General features: G+C 54.7%; 1 protein-coding gene across 5 annotated transcripts in view; it reads right to left on the bottom strand.

Annotated features, from left to right (window-relative positions):
- The window catches only part of PRKAG2 (protein kinase AMP-activated non-catalytic subunit gamma 2), a 293,387-nt gene that overhangs the window by 183,350 nt on the left and 90,960 nt on the right, over nt 1-19,077 (bottom strand). For 3 of the 5 annotated variants that reach the window (XM_043873272.1, XM_043873271.1, XM_043873270.1), the window contains exon 3: nt 17,672-17,951. In XM_043873272.1, the coding sequence (XP_043729207.1) occupies nt 17,672-17,951 (280 nt within the window). The remainder of the gene's footprint in view (nt 1-17,671; nt 17,952-19,077) is intronic. The other 2 variants (XM_043873274.1, XM_043873273.1) reach the window with 1 other exon arrangement.

Raw genomic sequence — 19,077 nt, forward strand, 5'->3', positions numbered from 1 at the left:
GCCTCTGGCTGGGGGAGGGCAAGGCCTTGGGCAGTGCATCTGACCCCCCATCCCCGCACCCCAACCCTGCCAGACAGGGGTCACTCCCAGTCCCTCTCCCACCAGGGACACAGAGGGGTCATCATGAATCCCTGGATGCCCCACCCCCCCGACTCTTGCTTGGCTTCTCAGCTCCTCCCTCACCCTTATAATCACGTCATCATTCAGTTGCATCTGTTTAAAAATTACAAGCGTTACATAAAATTAAAAATAAAGTTGATACTTATGATCAGTTCAGTTCAGTCACTCAGTTGTGTCTGACTCTTTGCGACCCCGTGGACTGCAGCACACCAGGCCTCCCTGTCCATCACCAACTCCTGGAGTTTACCCAAACTCATGTCCATTGAGTCAGAGATGCCATCCAACCATCTCATCCTCTGTCGTCCCCTTCTCCTGCCCTCAATCTTTCCCAGCATCAGGGTCTTTTCCAATGAGTCAGCTCCTCGCATCAGGTGGCCAAAGTATTGGAGTTTCAGCTTCAGCATCAGTCCTTCCAGTGAACATTCAAGACTGATTTCCTTTAGGATGGACTGGTTAGATCTCCTTGCAGTCCAAGGGACTCTCAAGAGTCTTCTCCAACACCACAGTTCATCAATTCTTTAGCACTCAGCTTTCTTTATAGTCCAACTCTCACATCCATACATGACTACAGGAAAATTATAGCTTTGACTAGACGGACCTTTGTTGGCAAAGTAACATCTCTGCTTTTTCATGTGCTGTCTAGGTTGGTCATAAATTTTCTTCCAAGGAGTAAGAGTCTTTTAATTTCATGGCTGCAGTCACCATCTGTGGTGATTTTGGATACTTATGATAGGCCTTTTTACAAAGGATTTCATTAAGAAACCTCCATGAAGAACTGTGTTTTGAGTTAACAAGTTTTAAGCGTCCTATTCAAACCAACTTTAAGTAAAAACTTGATGGCGTCATCAAAACCAGGTTGATAGACAAGTTCCAACCTGCTGGTCACTGAAACAGCCTCTCCAAGAGAGAATTGGTGTTGGCGTGGAGGTTCTGATGGGTAACCAGCCTTGATGCCCAGACCCAAGTGCCAGGGACCAAATCCCCCACGTCTGACCCTGCTCTAGACTGGGGCACACGGGCCCTGAGCCCTTGGCATGTGAATCGGAGACTCGGAGGCTCCAAACTAAAAGCTTAAAAGCCCAAGTTCATTCCTCCACACACAGTGCAAAACTCTTGGCATTTTATAGGAAAACAGACTTTTATTTGAAAAATAAACTCCAGTTGCTGGGAGAGAAAAGAAGAGCGGTCTGTGATCCAAAGCGGAGAGGAGTAAGGAAGCACACAAGTTTTACAAGTTCAGTAAACCTCCTGGGAAGCTCATTCGCATTTCAAACGGCTCTCAGTACATCCTTTGATCAGACCCACACACCAGGAGCGGGGTTTAAAGAAGTGAGATGTGAATAACCCAGAATTAGGGTCATCCACAATAGAACGTTCATATTTTAACTATGAACAGAAAACTAAATGTATTCAGGGTGTTCGAAGTACATATGGCCTGGGTCGCGGCTGTGAGCTGGTCTGAGAAACAAGTTCAAACGTCAAGCATCTGGCATCTCTGGCAAAGACCCCAGCGCGTCCTTCCAACCTTGCTGGTCCTCTGGGCCCCGAAGTTCCCAGCCAGACTCCTCGCTCTGCAGGCAGGCGATCCACGTCCATCCTGCTGTTTATGACCCTCTAGGGTGGCACTTCCCAAAGTGCAAGCACAGCCCCACGCCTGCCCCCTGGGGTACCCCGCCGTGTGGGTCAGAGGCGACGTGCTGGTACCACCAACAATGAGAGTCGAGTCGAAAATAGCGCACAGAGGCCAGGGTAAATATTGTTTCATGAGAAATGGTTTTTAGCCGTCCATGTGACTGTGCTGGGTTATGATATAAAATGTCTTTCTGACTGCGGGCTGCAACAAAGCAGCTTCAGACCAGGGTTGTGACCATGCTTCATGGCCTCACTGAACGCCCCAGGCTTCCCGCTTCCCCGCTGGGCTGCACCAGCCCCGGGTCCCGGGGTCCACGCTGCACCTTCTCCTCTTGGCCTGTCTGTCCTACAGACCCCACAGTCAGGACTGAGAGAAGCCCTCGGGGTTATTAAAGTAGGAGGCTGTCCAAGTCTGTGATTTTCAACACCATTTTTCTAGGGGGGCTTCCCAGGCGGCACAGTGGTAAAGAACGTGCCTACCAATTCAGGAGACGCAGGTTTGATCCCTGGGTCAGGAAGATCCCCCGGAGGAGGGCATGGCAACCCCCTTCCGTATCCTTGCCTGGAGAGTTCCGTGGACAGAGGAGCCTGGTGTGTCCACGGGGTCACAAAGAGTCGGACACGGCTGAAGTGACTTAGCACAGCACAGCCCAGGACAGAGATAAATGTCCCAGTGCCCCGCGGGGCCGAGTCCGTCAGCCGCGGTCACTCGGGGTGGACAGCTGCCCACGTGGGACATGATGCCATCTCTTGCTCAGTGGGGGTGGGGCAGCTAGCAAAAGCGCCCTGGTCTCACCCCAGCAGCTAACATAGCTCGATCGATCATGGGTTCTGGGAAGACCACTGCTTCCAAAAAAAGCACCTGTCGCATCTGTTTTGTTTTTGCTTTTTGGAATCACTATTAACTTTTATTTTATTTTATTTTGGCCGCGCAGAAGCACATAGGATCTTAACTGCCTGACCCGGGAGGGAAACTGTGTCCCTGCAGGGGAAGCCCTAACCACTGGGCAGCCAGGGACTCCTTTGCCCCTGGTTGTGATGCCACAGCCCCTTCTCATTTATACACTAAACGAGCCAGTGACTCCAGAGGATGCAGTCTTGAACGTCCTTAATGCGCATCGTAGTTGGACTACCTTTGCCAGAACCTTCCCCGAGAGCTGGTCCAAGCCCGAGGGTGACGGGGAAAGTTAAGATATCACCTAAGTTTTATCTGAGAGCCTGGCAGACTGCTCCAGGCGAGAACAGTCAGGCGAGGCTTTCTGGAGAAGGCCAGGTGAGGGGAGGTCTCAGAGGATGTGGTCACTGACCTCCGGTCTATTTCAGCAGCCCCGGCTGGGCACCCCACCTGTGTCCACCATCTCTCTCTGCACAGCCAGACGAGCCCCTCCGTGGAGCAAGTCATCCCCCACCGACACCCCCCTGGACCACTCTGCAGGGTCCCGGGCTGGCCTGCGCCCCCAACCCCAACTGCCCCACCCCGGTCCCTCCCTACGTGGTTCCCACCACACTTCCTGCTCCCTGTAGGCTCGGAGGCCACCCCAGCTTCTGGACACTTCCATTGCTGTCCCCGTGGCCAGGCACACCTGTTACACCCCCCTACCTGCCCCACACACCTGCCTCATGCATCTGCCCAGCCACGCCTGGCTCCATCCCGTCTCCACTCAGATGCCCCTGTATCAGTTTTCCTGAAGGTCCTGCTTTAAAGAGCCATCCCCTCTCCCCTTGTTTCACTCTTGGAGCAACAGTTCTCTCAGCATCTCCCTCACCCGTGTACTGTCCCTGCTGCCCAGGATCTCAGCAAGCTCTCATCAAATAAGGACCAAATGAATATTCAGTGTGAGACTGCTCCCCTATAAAAGGCTGGGTCAGGCTGGTCAGGGGTGAGGTCCGCTGGCCTGCTCTGTAACGTCCGCCCTTTTTTTTCTGTCTGGGAGTGGCTCAGATGGTAAAGAATCCGCCTACCAATGCGGGAGACCTGGGTTCGATCCCTGGGTGGGGAAGATCCCCTGGAGGAGGGCATGGCAACCCACTCCAGGATTCTTGCCTGGAGAATCCCCATGGACAGAGGAGCCTGGCGGGCTGCAGAGAATCGGACACGACAGTGACTAAGCACAAGGAAACCCGCAGGCAGGAACAGTGGGTCCAGCCGCGTCCCCTGGTTCACACACGGGGCTCTATCCCCCTCTAGCGGTCACTTGGACACGAAGCCAGAAAGGCCCCGGAGCTTTGCAGGCTGCAGGGCTGTTCCCAGGGCCCCCTGCCCTGGGACCCAGAGCTGCTCCCCGCGCCCATTTTTCTGTGGGAAATCAGATTTCAAGAAACATTCAGGAGAGAAAGGTGAAAGGCGGACACATTCACCCCGTCTTGTCTCGAATATGGGAGAGATTTAACGTGGACCTTCTTTCTCTGCTCAGTGCTTCCTGGGGGACCGGCTGCCCCGAGGGAAATCCGCACTTAGCAGGGACGGCCACCCCATCAGAGCCTCAAGTCATCGAAGCTTTTCAAAGGTAAACTTGAAAAAAAAAAAAAAAAAGAAGGCAGGACTTCCCTGGTGGTCCAGTGCTTAAGAATCTGCCTGTCAATGCAGGGGACACCGCTTCGATCCCTAGGCAGGGAAGTTCCCATCTATCTCGGGGCAGCCAAGCCCACAAGCCACGACAGCTGAAGCCCAGACACCTGGAGCCCGTGCTCTGTAACAGGAGGAGGATCACGATGAGACGTCCACACGCCACCCCTGGGGAGCAGAGAAAGCTAGGGAGAAACCCTGAGAGCAGTGACAAAGACCTGGGGAGCCATCAATGAACAAACAGACCAAAAAGAAGCTCATTTGTCTCCATCAAAGAACAATTTAAAAAAAAAAGAAAGAAACAACATGGAAGGAATGGTACAGAGAAAACCTAGAAACAGTGAATTTACAGAAGGCAGAACTCAGATCTAAGATGTTGCCCAAAGGCGGCCTGATAAGCTTGCTAGCTTATTTAGCGGGTCAAGGGAGAGTTTTGGAGGTAAAAGGCTGGCAGGTGGGGTGGGGAGGGTGCTGGCATGCATAATGAGGCTTTTTTGCTAACCTGCACTTGGCCCCTCCTCTGGCTCAGTCGTGGTCACTGAGCAGAATTCATCCCTCACCACGTCTTGCCCCAAACCATCTCGCCCCTACCTCCCCCTTATGTGTCCCATTTCCCCTCTTACCACGGGGGTGAGGGATTCAAGTCTGTCTGAGCTCCAATCTGCCTCCATCCCCACTCAGCCCTGGGTCTGGAATATTCTGGAATATTCCAGTTTTGCTTTAATTGCCATTTGGATAAACATTACCTCTGTCACCAAGGAGACGTGTAGCTTAGTCAGGGCACATTAATGACATCATAACCGAAACACACAACGTAAAACAGACTAAACTACCAGGACATCTACTATCTAAAGTACCAAGCTCCGTGACCTTGCCCCCCTGGTGGCCCGCCATCCTCTGTGTCCGCCGTGGTCCCTAGACGGCCAAGAAGTCGTGGCCTCTCACCACAAAGGAAGAGGGGAGGGAATCAGCCCGCGGACATCCCTCTTTGTGGGCGGGAGGAGGCACCTTTGCTTTGATCCCTTGCAGGGTTTTGCTTACATCCCGTTGGTTCACCCTGAGGCCAGGGATGTGGAAGCCAACATGTCCTCACTGGGTTATCAGATTGTCTACAACTCAAGCCCGGAGGCCCGTCTCACAGGCCCATGCATCTCTGCTCCGCCTAGAAGCGCACCCAGGTCTCTCCTGTAGCGAAGCAAAGAAGCCAGCCCTTAGCGCCCATCTGCTTCCGTCCCCCTGCCCGGGTCAGGATGGCCCCACTCGGTGCCACAGCAGGACCGGAGCCCGGGGTTCTCGGCAGTGTGACCTCAGAAGGGTTTCTTGCTGACATCACAGTCTCACACAAGGAAGGCGGGGGCCTGACCGTGTCCCCCTCCCCCGGGCCACAGATCTGTGTTCTCGCCTCCTGCGGCCCCATCACCTCCACCTTCTGTGCCTCCAGCCCTGCAGCTGCAGACGGGAGACCTCCCATCTGCCCGGAATGGTCAGCCCCTGATGGAAGCCCCATGGCGTGGTCCCAACGTGGCCTCAGCGAGGGGCCAGGAGGGGCTGGAGCCCCCCGAGGGCTGTGGGTGAATACAGAGACCCTGCCGCAAGCTGGCCTACCCTCAGGCCCAAATGCTGTGAAACTTCAATGTATCTCTGTTGAGAGGACACAGGTAAACCCGCAACAGTTACTAGAAGTGTTAAATGAAACTCTGTGTCTTTATGATCCATCTAACCCTGTCTGAAATCAGTTTTTTTAAAAATTGGAGTTTAGTTGCTTTACAGTGTTGCGTTAGCTTCTGCTGTGACGCAGCAGAGTGACTCAGCCACGCGTCTACACGGACACGCGTGTGTCTACTCCACGTCACAGCAGAGCGCTGAGTAGGGCTCCCCGCGTTACACAGTGGGCACTCATCAGCTAAGTCTGTATGCAGAGTAGCGTGCATGTGTCAAGCCCAACTTCCCAGTTCATACCCCCTCTCTCCCCCCACCCCACGGAGTCTGCATGCTTGTTCTCTACGCCTGTGTCTCTATTTCTGCTTTGCAAATAGGTTCATCTGCACCATTTTTCTAGATTCCGCATATATGCGTGAATATGGGATGCTTGCTTTTCTCTTTCTGCCTTACGTCACCCTGGATGACCGTCTCTAGATTGAAATCGGCTATCTTGCCCAGTTCCCCAACTAAGCCCTGGCCTGCTAACTTGCCTTGAATTTCTACGTGACTCCCGCACTCCTGACCTGCTAGCCTGATGCTGACCATGACCACAAGGGCCACGACCAGGTGCCTTCCTAGCCTTGGAGGACGAGTCTTGCCATAACGGCTCTGAGTGTCTCGTCGGGTGCAGAGCCTACAGGGTGTCCATGCGCCTCCAGGAACTGTGCCCAACGGCAAGTTGAGACTCAGCTTCATCTCCTTCTGGGATGCCACGTGAGTCACAGCACGATGGAAATCCAAGTGCAGCCCCCAGCCCAGACCAACATCTGGAAGAACTGAGATGCCGACATTGCCTCTCACATGAGCTCACTGGAGAGTGGGAAGGCAGCTGGTGGTACCTGAAGGCTCCGTTTTCCCAGCACCTCTCTTGCAAACAACAGCACGCGTCACAATCCACCTCCTTCTTCTTGGGATGGGAGGGGGCTGGCAGGACGGCTCTTTTAAAAGCAGACCTCCTGGAGGAAGTGGTGGTGGGTGGGATGCCGAGGGAGGGTAGTGTGGACATGAGAAGTGAGGCCCACTTTCCAGGAAACCGTTTCCTCCTCCCAGTGTCAGCAGTTTTCACCCTGGGTGGTTTGCATTGGGTTCTCTTCCAAGCCAGGTCCCTGCCGGTTGTCTGAGGGCAGTGTTAGAGTGACCACAGCCCACATGCTTGCTAACGCCCATCTGTAGCATCCCAGGATGAGGAACAGAGCCGCCTCTGCTGGACACAGACCAGGACTCTGAGCCAAAACGTCCGCTGGGGAAAGAAAGGGCCCAGGGTTTCCCTGAGAACCTCAGGCTGACAGGAGAGCCAGTGGACTGGGTTTGAATAGTCCATGTTTGGTGGGCAGTGCCCTGGCAGTCGGGGGGGCAGGGAGTGGGGTTAGGGGGTGGGAGCAGGCCAGTTAGATGGACAAGCTCCTGCCCCGGGTGGTAAACAGCCAGGGCCAGAGACTCCTGCCCCTCCTGGGATGTCTGACCCACTCTTCAGCAAAACGGTTACCCCAAAACCTAATCTGCAGGATAAGGCGCCGCTGGTGCTCAGGCCAGGACCCTCTTCTGAGCCCAGAGGCCCAACGCTGGGCTGGGCCTTGTTTCGAACACCAACAGGTTAGACGGCCTTGGAGGGGAAGGGACAGACCCGTGTGGGCAGCAATGCCTCAATGTGTTTAGCAGGTCCGGGGCCAACCCTATAGAGCCGCCTGGCATAGGCAGGGCGTCCTGCAGTCCTCCTGGGCCCAACTCTGCTCACTGGACGCAACGGGAGGGAAAAAAGGAAGCAGGACCCACATTGAAGAAATACTCTCTATTAATGTCTGTCACTTTGCCAACAAAGGTCTGTACAGTCATAGCTATGATTTTCCCCGTCGTCAGGTATGGATATGAGTGTTGGACCGTATGGAAAAGGCTGAGCACCAAAGAACTGACGCTTTCAACATGTTGGAGAAGACTCTTGAGAGTCCCTTGGACTGCAAGGAGATCAAACCAATCAATTCTAAAGGAAATAAACCCTGAATACTCATTGGAAAGACTAATGCTGAAGCTGAAGCTCCAATGCTTTGGCCATGGATGTGAAGAGCTGACTCATTGGAAAAGACCCTGATGCTGGGAAAGATTGAGGGCAGCAGGAGAAAGGGGCGACAGAGGATGAGATGGTTGGATGGCATCACCGACTCGATGGACATGAGTTTGAGCAAACTCTGGGAGATGGTGAAGGACAGGGAAGCCTGGCGTGCTGCAGTTCACGGGGCTGCAAAGAGTCAGACACGACTGAGCGACTGACAAGTGTCTTACCCTCGATCCTTCACTGGAGTCAAAGCAGGAAAACCATTAACTGTCCCGGACCTCACTGTGTGGATGGTGAAGTCATGTCAGAAGGACGCCACTGAGCACCCAGAGTGGAGAAAGAACGAGCAGCTGCTGCAGCCAAAGCCGTGAGCGGAGCCGAGGGTGGAGCCCTGGCCTCACGCCCCGCGGGAGCCTGTGTCCTGTCCCCACCCAGCGCCAGGCTCATGGGTTTCTACCAGTGCAGCTTCATCTCAACTTCTGACCCCAAACATTGCCGGCCCAAAGAGATCTCTTTACAAAAAGGAAATCCATCTTCCAAAGGCAAAGACTTCCCATCACCAATATTTTAAAAAATGAACGTGGCTCTGAAGGCCATTCTCAAAGAAGACTTTCAAAAGTGGGAGGGATTACTGTTCCTCGCCATGAAAGGAAGCGTAGATGGTCCAGACTTTGCACACAGACTAGTTTCCACCCTCCCCGTCTTGCCACACCTGAGGGCCCCAGGGTAGGGGTCAGGCCTGGTCCTCCTCTGCATCGGCCACCCCCAGCCCACCCCCGCTGCACACACGGCTGCCTCCCCGCCCAGTCACCCTCCCTGGTGAACTTTTAAGGAAAAAGTTAAGAAATAAATGCTTTTCTCTGGTGGCTCAGTGGTAAAGAATCTGCAATGGAGGACACCTGGGTTCGATCCCTGGGTCTGGAAGATCCCCTGGAGAAGGGCATGGCAACCCATTCCAGTCTTCTTGCCTGGAGAATTCCATGGACAGAGGAGCCTGGTGGGCTACAGTCCATGGGGTCGCAAAGTGTCAGACACAACTGAGTGACTAATACTAGGAAAGAAATAGTGTGGTGAGAAATAAAGGACAACACAGGGGTATTTTCAATCACCCCATGGCCTCTCTTCTGTTACATTTCCCTACATTTGGCTCTGATGAAGAGCAGGTAAATACAGGTTATGCAAACAGACACGGGGGTATCATTGAGCTGGGAGGGATTTGTCTGCCCAGGGAAATCACAGAGGTCCCCTTCTCAATTCCTGGAGGACTGGTGGGGCTGGGGGGCGTTTGCTGCATGTCTGCCTGAGTCCCAGGGGAGCACCTCTGGGCCTGCAGTCTCAACAGCGTGGCCTGACCAGGGAGGCTGTGTCTCCCCGTGGGTGAGTCCCAGTGCCTGGAGAAGATGCTGCCCTCCCCCACGCCCATCTCCAAGGTCAGCTTTGTCCTGGAGTCGCTGGCTGCCACACTGCAGGATGGCTTCATAGTTACGGTGCTGAGCCAGGAACACGTGCGATGCCGGGCACTGCCCGCAGGTGACACGATCGTGGCCTGCCTGGCCGCCTCCCAGTTCCTTCTGCACAGGGTTCAGTTCAGTTCAGTCGCTCAGTCATGTCCGACTCTTTGAGACCCCATGGACTGCAGCACGCCAGGCCTCCCTGTCCATCACCAACTCCCGGAGTTTACCCAAACCCATGTCCATCGAGTCGGTGATGCCATCCAACCATCACATCCTCTGTCATCCCCTTCTTCTCCTGCCCTCAATCTTTCCCAGCATCAGGGTCTTTTCCACAGGGTGGCCCTCCATAACAACCTCGCAAACTCCTTTGGTGTTAGTTTCAAAACTTCTTTCGAAATCTCCTGGAGCTTCATCAACAGCTTCACCTTCTGGCTGACTGCCTGTCTTGCGGTCTTCTGCTGTGCCAAGATCGCCTCCTTCTCACAGCCCGTCTTCTTCTGGCTCAAGCGGAGGGTTTCTTGGTCGGTGCCCCGGCTTCTGCTGGGTGCCCGATCCTGTCTAGCTCTTCCGTCATCTTATCCGCCACGAGGCCTCTGGTCCTTAGGCAGATGGTTGCCACCCAGGGTCCCTATGGAAACCATACCATGGCTGACAGGTGATGGACCATCACTCTGTACGTCGCTCTGCCCCATGTGATTCTCCGGTGGTCGGTTCTGCTCCTCCTGTCCCTGGCGTCCACCCTCTCGCTCATGTTCTCGCTGCGTGACCCCAGCTCCGGGGCTCACACCGTAGCCCCACAGTCGCTTGCCTTCTTCCTCATCATCTTCTACACGTCGTGATTCCTGTCGCTGGCCATGGCTGTTACGAACATCGCCAGGCTCCAGGAGGTGCTGACCGACGTGGGCATCTGTCTACACTCTGGCTTCTTGGCTTGTGGCAGCCCCAAGCTAAGAGAGCCCTGAAGAGGAGGCTCTGGGGAGCCCTGGACAAGGAGCCGCTGTCTCGCATTGTCAGTACCGATAACTACTGTCAGCGAACAAGCCCTGAGTGGCGAGAATGCGCAAGGTTTGGGTTCTGTCTTTCACGCTTTCATTTCCCTCTTTCTTCTCCATCCTTTCTATACCCCGTTAATTTTTTTTTTTTAAGTCTTCATTGAATTTGTTACAGTACTGCTCCTATTTTATGTTTTTTGGCCATGAGGAATGTGGGATCTTAGCTCTCGAACCAGGGATCAAACCCACACGCCCTGCATTGGAAAGCAGAGTCTTAACCACTGGACTGCCAGGGGAGTCTCATCATTAATACTTTTTCCACCCCTCTCTGTTCCTACCATCCCTTCCACTGCTCCGAGTTCCTCGTCTGGGTCCCAAGCCACCTTGGACTAGGACGGTGGCCTCATTTCCTTACGAGCCCGTCTCACTCTCTGCACAAGCGGCCCTAATGATATTCTCCAAGCATCAGTTTGGTCTGTACTCCCCTTTATGGAGGCCTGTAAGGGTTGTTAGCTGTTCTGTGGTCAACTTGAAGTTTTTGTGTTTTCTTTAATGGTGACGTGTTTAGTTGCTAAGTCGTGTCCAACTCTTTGCGACCCGTGGACTGCAGCACACCAGGCTTCCCTGCCCTTCGCTGTCTCCTGGAGTTTGCTCAGACGTCTATTCGCTCAGTGATGCTGTCTACCCGTCTCATCCTCTGATGCTCGCTTCTCCACTGGCCTTCGGTCTCTCCCAGCGTAGGCGGCCCCGGGTCACCCCACGTGGGTCACCTGCCCTCCTCACCTCTGCTCTGCTCTCAGAGCGCAGCGTCTCTCCTGCAGCCCAGGAAAGTTGCCTTCTGTCTCCCCGCAGCCTGTGGTCTGCTGGCCTGCCTGGAACTTCCTCCTGTCCTTTCTCTGCCGTTCCCCGCTTTCATGCCCCATTTATGACCAGTTCCACCCCCGGAGCCTTGTCAGTTGGTCCCACGGGAGCCTGAGGGCGTAGACGCGTTCTGTGCCACTGCACGTCCTGTCCTGGGTTCCGTGTTTGCCGTGTGTTGAACTAGGAGGAACTGTCTGATGTGGAAATGCCGTTTGGTTTTGGCCAACAGACGATAGAGAAAGCACACCGAGGATATTCACTACAGTGCCTAATCTAGAGAATCTTGCTTTTCCTGTCTGCACATCCGGGAAGTGAACCCTGAATGTTGACACCTGGGACACCGAAGTCTCCATGCTGGGGTGTTTGCATCCCAGAGTGCGTGCCAAATGGTGCCCTGGATGTGGAAAGAGAAGTGTGGCAACTGTATCTTCTGCTTACTTTTATCTTTTCCTTTAAATGTTTAAGTTTTTGTGTGTGTTTTTTGATGCACCTAATGTATCAGTGAAGTGTTAACAAGCAAATAAGTAAAATAAACAAATATGCACATGGCAGAACAAAACCCAGTGCTCACGCACGATGAGAACAGTAGACAAGGACAATTACTATCAATGATTAGGGAGTGAAGTTGAGTAACATGAGATTCAGTCCTTCTTGAGGTCCTGCCTTGCTGATCATGCCAGCCTGCTTTTCTTTCTTTCTTTCTTTCTTTTTTAAAGACTTTCACCTTATTATTTGCAGTTCATGAACAGATGGACATGTATTTCCCTTTCCTCACCTTCAAAAGCAAGGCCATCCTCAGCCAAGTTGTCAGAAATCTTTGTTTTCCTTTTGGAGATAAGCTTCGGTATTTTCTGGAAGCTTCTACTGCCTCATGGCCACGTAAGACTTCTTGGGAACTAGACGAGATGTGGGGCTTCCCTTGTGGCTCAGCTGGTAACAAATCCACCTACAATGCGGGAGACCTGTGTTCGAACCCTGGGTTGGGAAGATCCCCTGGAGAAGGGAAAAGGCAACCCACTCCAGGATTCTGGCCTGGAGAATTCCATGGACTGTATAGCCCATGGGGTCACAAAGAGTCGGACACCACTGAGCGACATTCACTTGAAGACGAGATGTAAACGTGCTCTACCCTATGGGGCATGTGGTTCAGAGACAGCAGCTCGAGTCTGCTGTTACAAGTGCAAAGAGCCACACGGGCGAGAAATGAGGGTGTGCCTGTATCTCAGTGATTAATGTGCAAAAACGAAGAAAGGTTTCAGGCTGGATTTTGTCCCGGGCTGTCGTCTGTTCCTAGAGGAAGAGGCGGACAGTGGGTTATTGCTTTGCTGGGGGTGGCTGACCCTGATCCTCCAAGGGAGTTAGGCTTGCTGCCAGTTAACTGTGGGGCTGGGCTGAGCGTGATGAAAACCCCAGCGTCCCCAGGACAAGTCTGAGATCAACACGCCACTGGCCCAGGAGCCCAGGGGAAGGCTACAGCCACGGCATTCAAGAACCCCTCCAAGGGGTAGGGTCCTGGCAGAGCAAAGCGCTGGCTCTCCTCCTGGGGAGAGCGCGCCAGCCAACCGAGGTCCTCGCTGGTCCTGACAGCAGACGGAGCACTCGGAACTGTAGCCACTGTCTGCATTTCCTCGCTCTCTCTCTTTAAAAAAATATATATATATATTTTATTTACTTATGTGGCTGCACTGGGTCTTAGTTGCCGCATTTGGGATCTAGCTCCCTGACCAGGGGATTGAAGCTGGGTCCCCAGCATGGAGCCCACAGAGTCTCAGCCACTGGGCCCCCAGAGAAGCCCCTGCCACCTTCTCTCGCTCTTAATGTGTCACTGAATCCTTTTCCTTTCTTTCCCTTTGAAAATGGCTCTGCAGGACTTCTATCTTCCCCCCTTTTCTGAATAACAATGATGTTTACCACGCTTGAGGGTCACCTGGGGAGTCTGCTGCACCTTTAGATCCTGTGTCAACACACAGACTTTTAGGTTTTGGTCAACAGACGATAGAGAAAGACAGCAAAGGAATTCTGCTGCAGTTCTTGATGTGGAGAATCTTAACTTTCCCCCGGAAGTCACAGGACGGAAGGACAGGGCGCGGACAGCTCTGGAGGAGAAACGGGCGTCTCATCACGTTGAGGTGGACAGCTTGGTCCATCACACCCACATCCTTAGCAGTGATGCTCAGACACGATCAGGGAAGCAGGGGGACGCTGACCGCCGTGTGTGGGGTGACTGGACTGAGCTCAATGAGGGCATCTTCGTGGACGTGGGAGGCTGCGTGTGCACACAGGCTGGGCAGTGGACGCAGAGAGTGGTGTGGGTGCATCCTGGCTGCCAACGGGGCCCCTCCTCCTGGAACTTTCCGCCCACCTCCAGGGCGGGCTGCTGGTCACTCTGCTTTAGCTGCTTGACCCTGCCTCCCAGTTCCCCCCTCAACAGTACCCTATTGGTTCAGAGATCCCAACTGGGCTGATCAGCTATCCTAGGATGAGGCATTTGGAGCGGTCAGTGGAGAGATGCAAAGACTAGGAATTCTCTGTATCTCCATGAATTCTGGCCGCCGAACCTCCCAGAACCAGCCTGGTTCTTACCCTTCCTAAGTCGCGAGCATTCAGCTCCTCTTTGAATTCGGAATAAATACACTCAAATTCTTCCAATAAACTGTTTTCTTTTTTTTTAAAGTAAGTTGGAGGGGATAGTAAAAGGATGCGGGGGGGGGGGGGGCGGCCAAAAATGGATTCAGAAACCAGGCTAGAAACACTCTCTTAACGCCCTGGGTACAGACTCAGTTCTAAGATTCCCAGCAGACAATGCAGACGGGAAATGGGGTAGTTATACCATCACAGTCTGTGACACACAAAAGCCACCCAGTTGCTCAGAAGGACAGCTGTTCTTGGTACCGAGACGGGAACTTTCTCCCAGGGGCCTCGTGTGACAAAGCGTCTCCGCGACATCTTTCCACCTTTTCACAGCACGTTCCATGGGCTGCCGCTTACAAGACCCTTCACACAGGCCGAGGGTGTTACTCTCAAGTTCAGGGTTACTAAATCAGCTCCGGGGCAGTGGGAGCGAGGGGCAGTCCGGGCACCTTGGCGTGGGCATAGATTCAAGCAGGAGGAAGAGTAGACAGATTGTACGCCCTCCACGCTAGCCTCACACTAAGCGCGATGGGGAAACCAGGGGACCAGGGCCCAAGGGGAGGACCCCGTGAAGCAGGACATGCTCTGCCTGCATACGGACCGCGACCTTCAGGCGTCGTCAGCGGGCTGGACAGGGCTGGTTTCCGGTTGGGGAAGGTCAAGGTCGTGGGCTCTGTGCCTCAAGGGCAACAGCACGGGCTACTGTCCCTGGTCTGAACACCCGCCCCCCAGAGCGTGTCTCTAAGGAAGCTGAGCCCGCACCCGACCTAATCAACGAGAGTCTTTTTACCAGCAGCCCCGGCTACTCCTGGGTTCGACCCCTGGGTTGGGAAGATCCCCCTGGAGAAGGCAAAGGCTACCCACTCCAGTATTCTGGCCTGGACTGTACAGTCCACTGGGGTCGCAAAGAGTCGGACACGACTGAGCGACTTTCACTTTCACACAGGTCACTCTACACCTTCCTGCGCCCCGGCCGCAGACAGCAGCCAGACGCAGAGAAGCCTTAACAAGCCACACTTGGTGCGCAGCAGCTAATGACACGCCTTTGCAGCCGAGTGTTTTCTATTGAGCTACCCAGGTGGCGCTACTGGTAAAGAAGCCGCCTGCCAATACAGGAGACATAAGAGACTTGGGTTTGATCCCTGGGCCAGGAAGATCCCCTGGAGAAGGAAACGGCAACCCACTCCCGTATTCTTGCTGGGAGAATCCCATGGACAAAGGAACATGGCGGGCTACAGTCTATGGGGTTGCAAAGAATCGGACACAACTGAAGCAAATTAGCTCCCATGCATGCACGTTTTCTAGCCAAGCACACCGAATGGTCTTTAAAATCACTGACCAGAAATGGGCAGCATGGACTCCTGGCAGCCCAGGAGCTGAAGGTCGGGCATGCCTCCACCTGCAGGCTCCCCCAGACCTCCCAGACTCTGCATCTTGGCTGCTCCCTTCTGCCTTCAGAAGTGACCCTGGCCTTAACAGGATGACCATCCTATGCCCACAGGTCAGTCCTCCACTCCCCAGCCAGTGAGGTGACCTGAAGGTCTTGGCTTTTCTGATGTCACCATGTGCTGGGTGGGATGGCTGTGTGTGCTAAGTTTAGTCGCTCAGTCGTGTTTGACTCTTTGTGACCCCGTGGACTACAGCCCGCCAGGCTCCTCTGTCCGTGGGGATTCTCCAGGCAAGAACACTGGAGGGGTTGCCATGCCCTCCTCCAGGGGATCTTCCCAACCCAGGGACTGAACCCACATCTCCCGCATTGCAGGCGGATTCTTTACTGTCTGAGCCGCCAGGTGTCCCCCCTGCCAAATTCATGTCTTTTCCAGGAACCTCAAAAAGGGAACTTAAGTGGAAATGAGGTCACAGCAGATGTAAGGGATTTGGGGGAGGTCATCCTGGGGTCGGGTGGCCCATCATACAAAGCAACTGTGGTCCTCAGAAGGAGGGAGGCGGCCCGTGGACATGGACAGACACCCGGCGGGAGCCGGCCACATGCCCAGGGTGATGGGGGCAGATGCCGAGTGTCGCCTCCGCGGGCCAAGGAACACCAAGGGCTGCTGGCAACCCCAGGAGCTGAGAGAAAGGCCTGGAGCAGACTCTTCCCCAGCCCCTTCAGAGGGACCACGGCCCTGCTGAGAGCTTGGTTCTGGCGTCTGGCCTCTGGAGCCATGAGAGAATAAATTGCTGTTGTTTAAGCCACCTGATTTGGGGTACACTGTCATCGCTGCCCCCACAAAATTAATACAACTTTGTTCTGTTGTAACCAACCCAGGCCCGATTCGAGAAATAGGACAGCTGGTGAAGGTCTGGTCTGACCGCCCTCCTCTGAGAGGCGGTGCGTGATGGAGTAGTGGAGAGTTTCAGGATCCCTGTCGAGGAAACTGGGGATGTGCTCTGGGGCGCTGGGACATCAGGGCTAGAACACACCTGCCTCTCTGGCTTCACATGTAGGTTCCCAACCGCACGTGGCCCGCATCGTCTGCGTGAGGATCACCGCGTCACAGGACATCTGTACAGTTACACTCGAGCTCAGTCATCACGGGGATGACTTGAGGGGTGCTAGGAGCAACACCCCAAACCACCAAAAGAAGAGGTCCCCACCCTTCCTCGTGAGTCACAGAGACGGAAAACCGCATTGGTGCTGGCCTTGTGGACAGAGTACAGCTCCGACCTACAGGTCCTCTTGCAAATGCAGCCAGAGACAGAGGAGGACCACTCCAGACCTGACGCCCAAGGGCAGGCACGTTTCCCAAATCACCGTCTCCCTGAACAAGAATTTCCTCTGTCATCAGGGAGAGTCGTAACGAGTAGGGAGATGCCCTGAGACACAGGAGAGGCGAAAATGAACCATCTGCTTTATGGTTTGGCGGTGGCTCCAGGGTAAAGAACCCGCCTGCCAATGCAGGAGACACGGCTTCAGTCTCTGGGTCAGGAAGGTCCCCTGGAGAAGGAAACGGCAACCCACTCCAGTATTCCTGCCTGGAGAATCCCACGGACAGAGGAGCCTAGTGGGCTACAGTCCACGGGGATCACAAAGAGTCTGACGCAACTTGGCAACTAAACAATAACAACAACTTTATGGTTTGCCATAATATTTCCAATTACAATCAACTGTGCTCAGTGGAGAATAGTTTATCCTTAGATCACAAAATCTCATGAGCCTAAAGAACTCTGTCTTGAACACACACTTCCTGCCCCTGTTTCTCTAACAGATGAACCCCAGCTACCCAGGGCACAAAACAAAGTTAGGATGTGCCAGAAAGAAGCCTCAAATCCCTCAAATGTGGTCCCAAATGTGAGTCCCAAAGACCCAAATCCCTCTGGCTTGTGGCCCACCCCGGGAAAGACCACAGCAGGGTACGGGGCTGAATCTTAGCTTCACACCACTCCTGACTTCCACCATTCCATGTGGCTGTCTTAAGCCCGACTGGATGGCAATGTCTGCATTAACCCCCACAAACCACGCCCGACGGGTGGGGGTCAGCACAGGAAGAAAGGGACCCCAGGGAACCCCGCTGTTTCGGAGCTCAATTTGTTCTTGAGGGACGGACCCAGACGCGCGCTCAGCATCGCTACAGCCACCAGCCAGCGGCGGTGTCCCCCGCGGCCCAGAGCGGCTCCCCCCGCAGCCCTGCACCCACCTGGAACCAAAGCATCAATGCCTTACTTTTTCTGGAGCGAGAGAAGAACCGGATGCCCCCCGGCGAGGTGGATGGGTTGGAGCTGGGGGAGGAGTCTTTGGACGAGGAGCGGAAGATCCCGCTGAAGCTCATGCGACGTGGGGAGCGCGGTGGGGACTCCTGGTAGGAGAATGGGAACACGGTTTTGGGGGAGCCGGGGCTGGTCTTGGGGCGCACAGGCGCAGACACGGGGCTGGAGGGCCGGGGCTGGGGGCCTCTGGTGAAGAAGCCTTTGGAGGGGCTGCCCGAGCCGAAGGGGCTGTCCACCTGCAGACAGACAGACAGACAGACGGGTGAGGTCCCTCGGAGCCCAGACGGCGGCCTGTGCGGACCTGCCCCCCTCCGCTGTCCCCTGCCACCCAGCTGGGGGGTCCAGGACACCCAGACTGAGGAACAGCCCCACCAGGCTCTCGCACAGACAAGGGGCGGCCTGGGCGGGGGGCGGGCAGGACGGGACCCAGGGACGACCCATCCACAGGCTGGGCCACACTGCCCTGGGAGCCCCCGGCCTCCAGCCAGCTCTCCGCAAGGGGGCTTCCTGGAGGTGGGGAGGACAGCCAGGGCATCCGTGAAGCCTCAAACACGGCCTCTTCCCCCCTGTCCTATCCGCAGCCCCGTCTCCTGCCCTTCACTTCTCAAGAACACGCGTCTGTCCTTGAGGTCTGACCTCCCTGCAATAATGTTCTCCGGCCCCTCCTCAAAGGAGGGAGCACAGACCCCCATGACCTGAGAGTCAGGGGGTCCGGGGCTCCGTCCTGGTGTGGGAAGGGACGAAGTTTTCATCTCCAAGCAGCTTCCATGTTGGAGTGACCGCAGAGGTTAGGGAAAAAAGTTAATGAGGCTGAAAACCTCTGAGGCTCACTTGAGCCATGACTTGAAGTCACCACCAGTCATGGCTTGAAAAAGTGCTAGACTCCGTCTTCAAGCCAACTCACGCAACTCATAGACTGGAGGGATTTCTAACGTGCCCTGCTGGTGGGTTTAGGACCTGGCATTCACATCTGAAAGGCTTCTCTCATAGCTCAGCTGGTAAAGAATCCGCCTGCAACGCAGGACACCCCGGTTTGATTCCTGGGTCGGGAAGATCCCCTGGACAAGGGATAGACTACCCACTCCAGTATTCTGTGGTTTCCCTCGTAGCTCAGCTGGTAAAGAATTTCACCTGCACTGCGGGAGATCTGGGTTGGGAAGATCCCCTGGAGAAGGGAAAGGCTACCTACTCCAGTATTCTGGCCTGGAGAAGGGAAAGGCTACCCACTCCAGTATTCTTTCCCTGAAGGGAAAGGCTGCCCACTCCAGTATTCTGGCCTATTCAGTCCACGGGGTTGCAGAGTCAGACACGACTGAGCAACTTCACTTCATTCCCATCTGAGCGCCTGGGTCTGACCCGCTC

The sequence above is a fragment of the Cervus elaphus genome, chromosome 18 (assembly GCF_910594005.1).
Source record: "Cervus elaphus chromosome 18, mCerEla1.1, whole genome shotgun sequence".
In the NCBI taxonomy this organism is placed as follows: domain Eukaryota; kingdom Metazoa; phylum Chordata; class Mammalia; order Artiodactyla; family Cervidae; genus Cervus; species Cervus elaphus.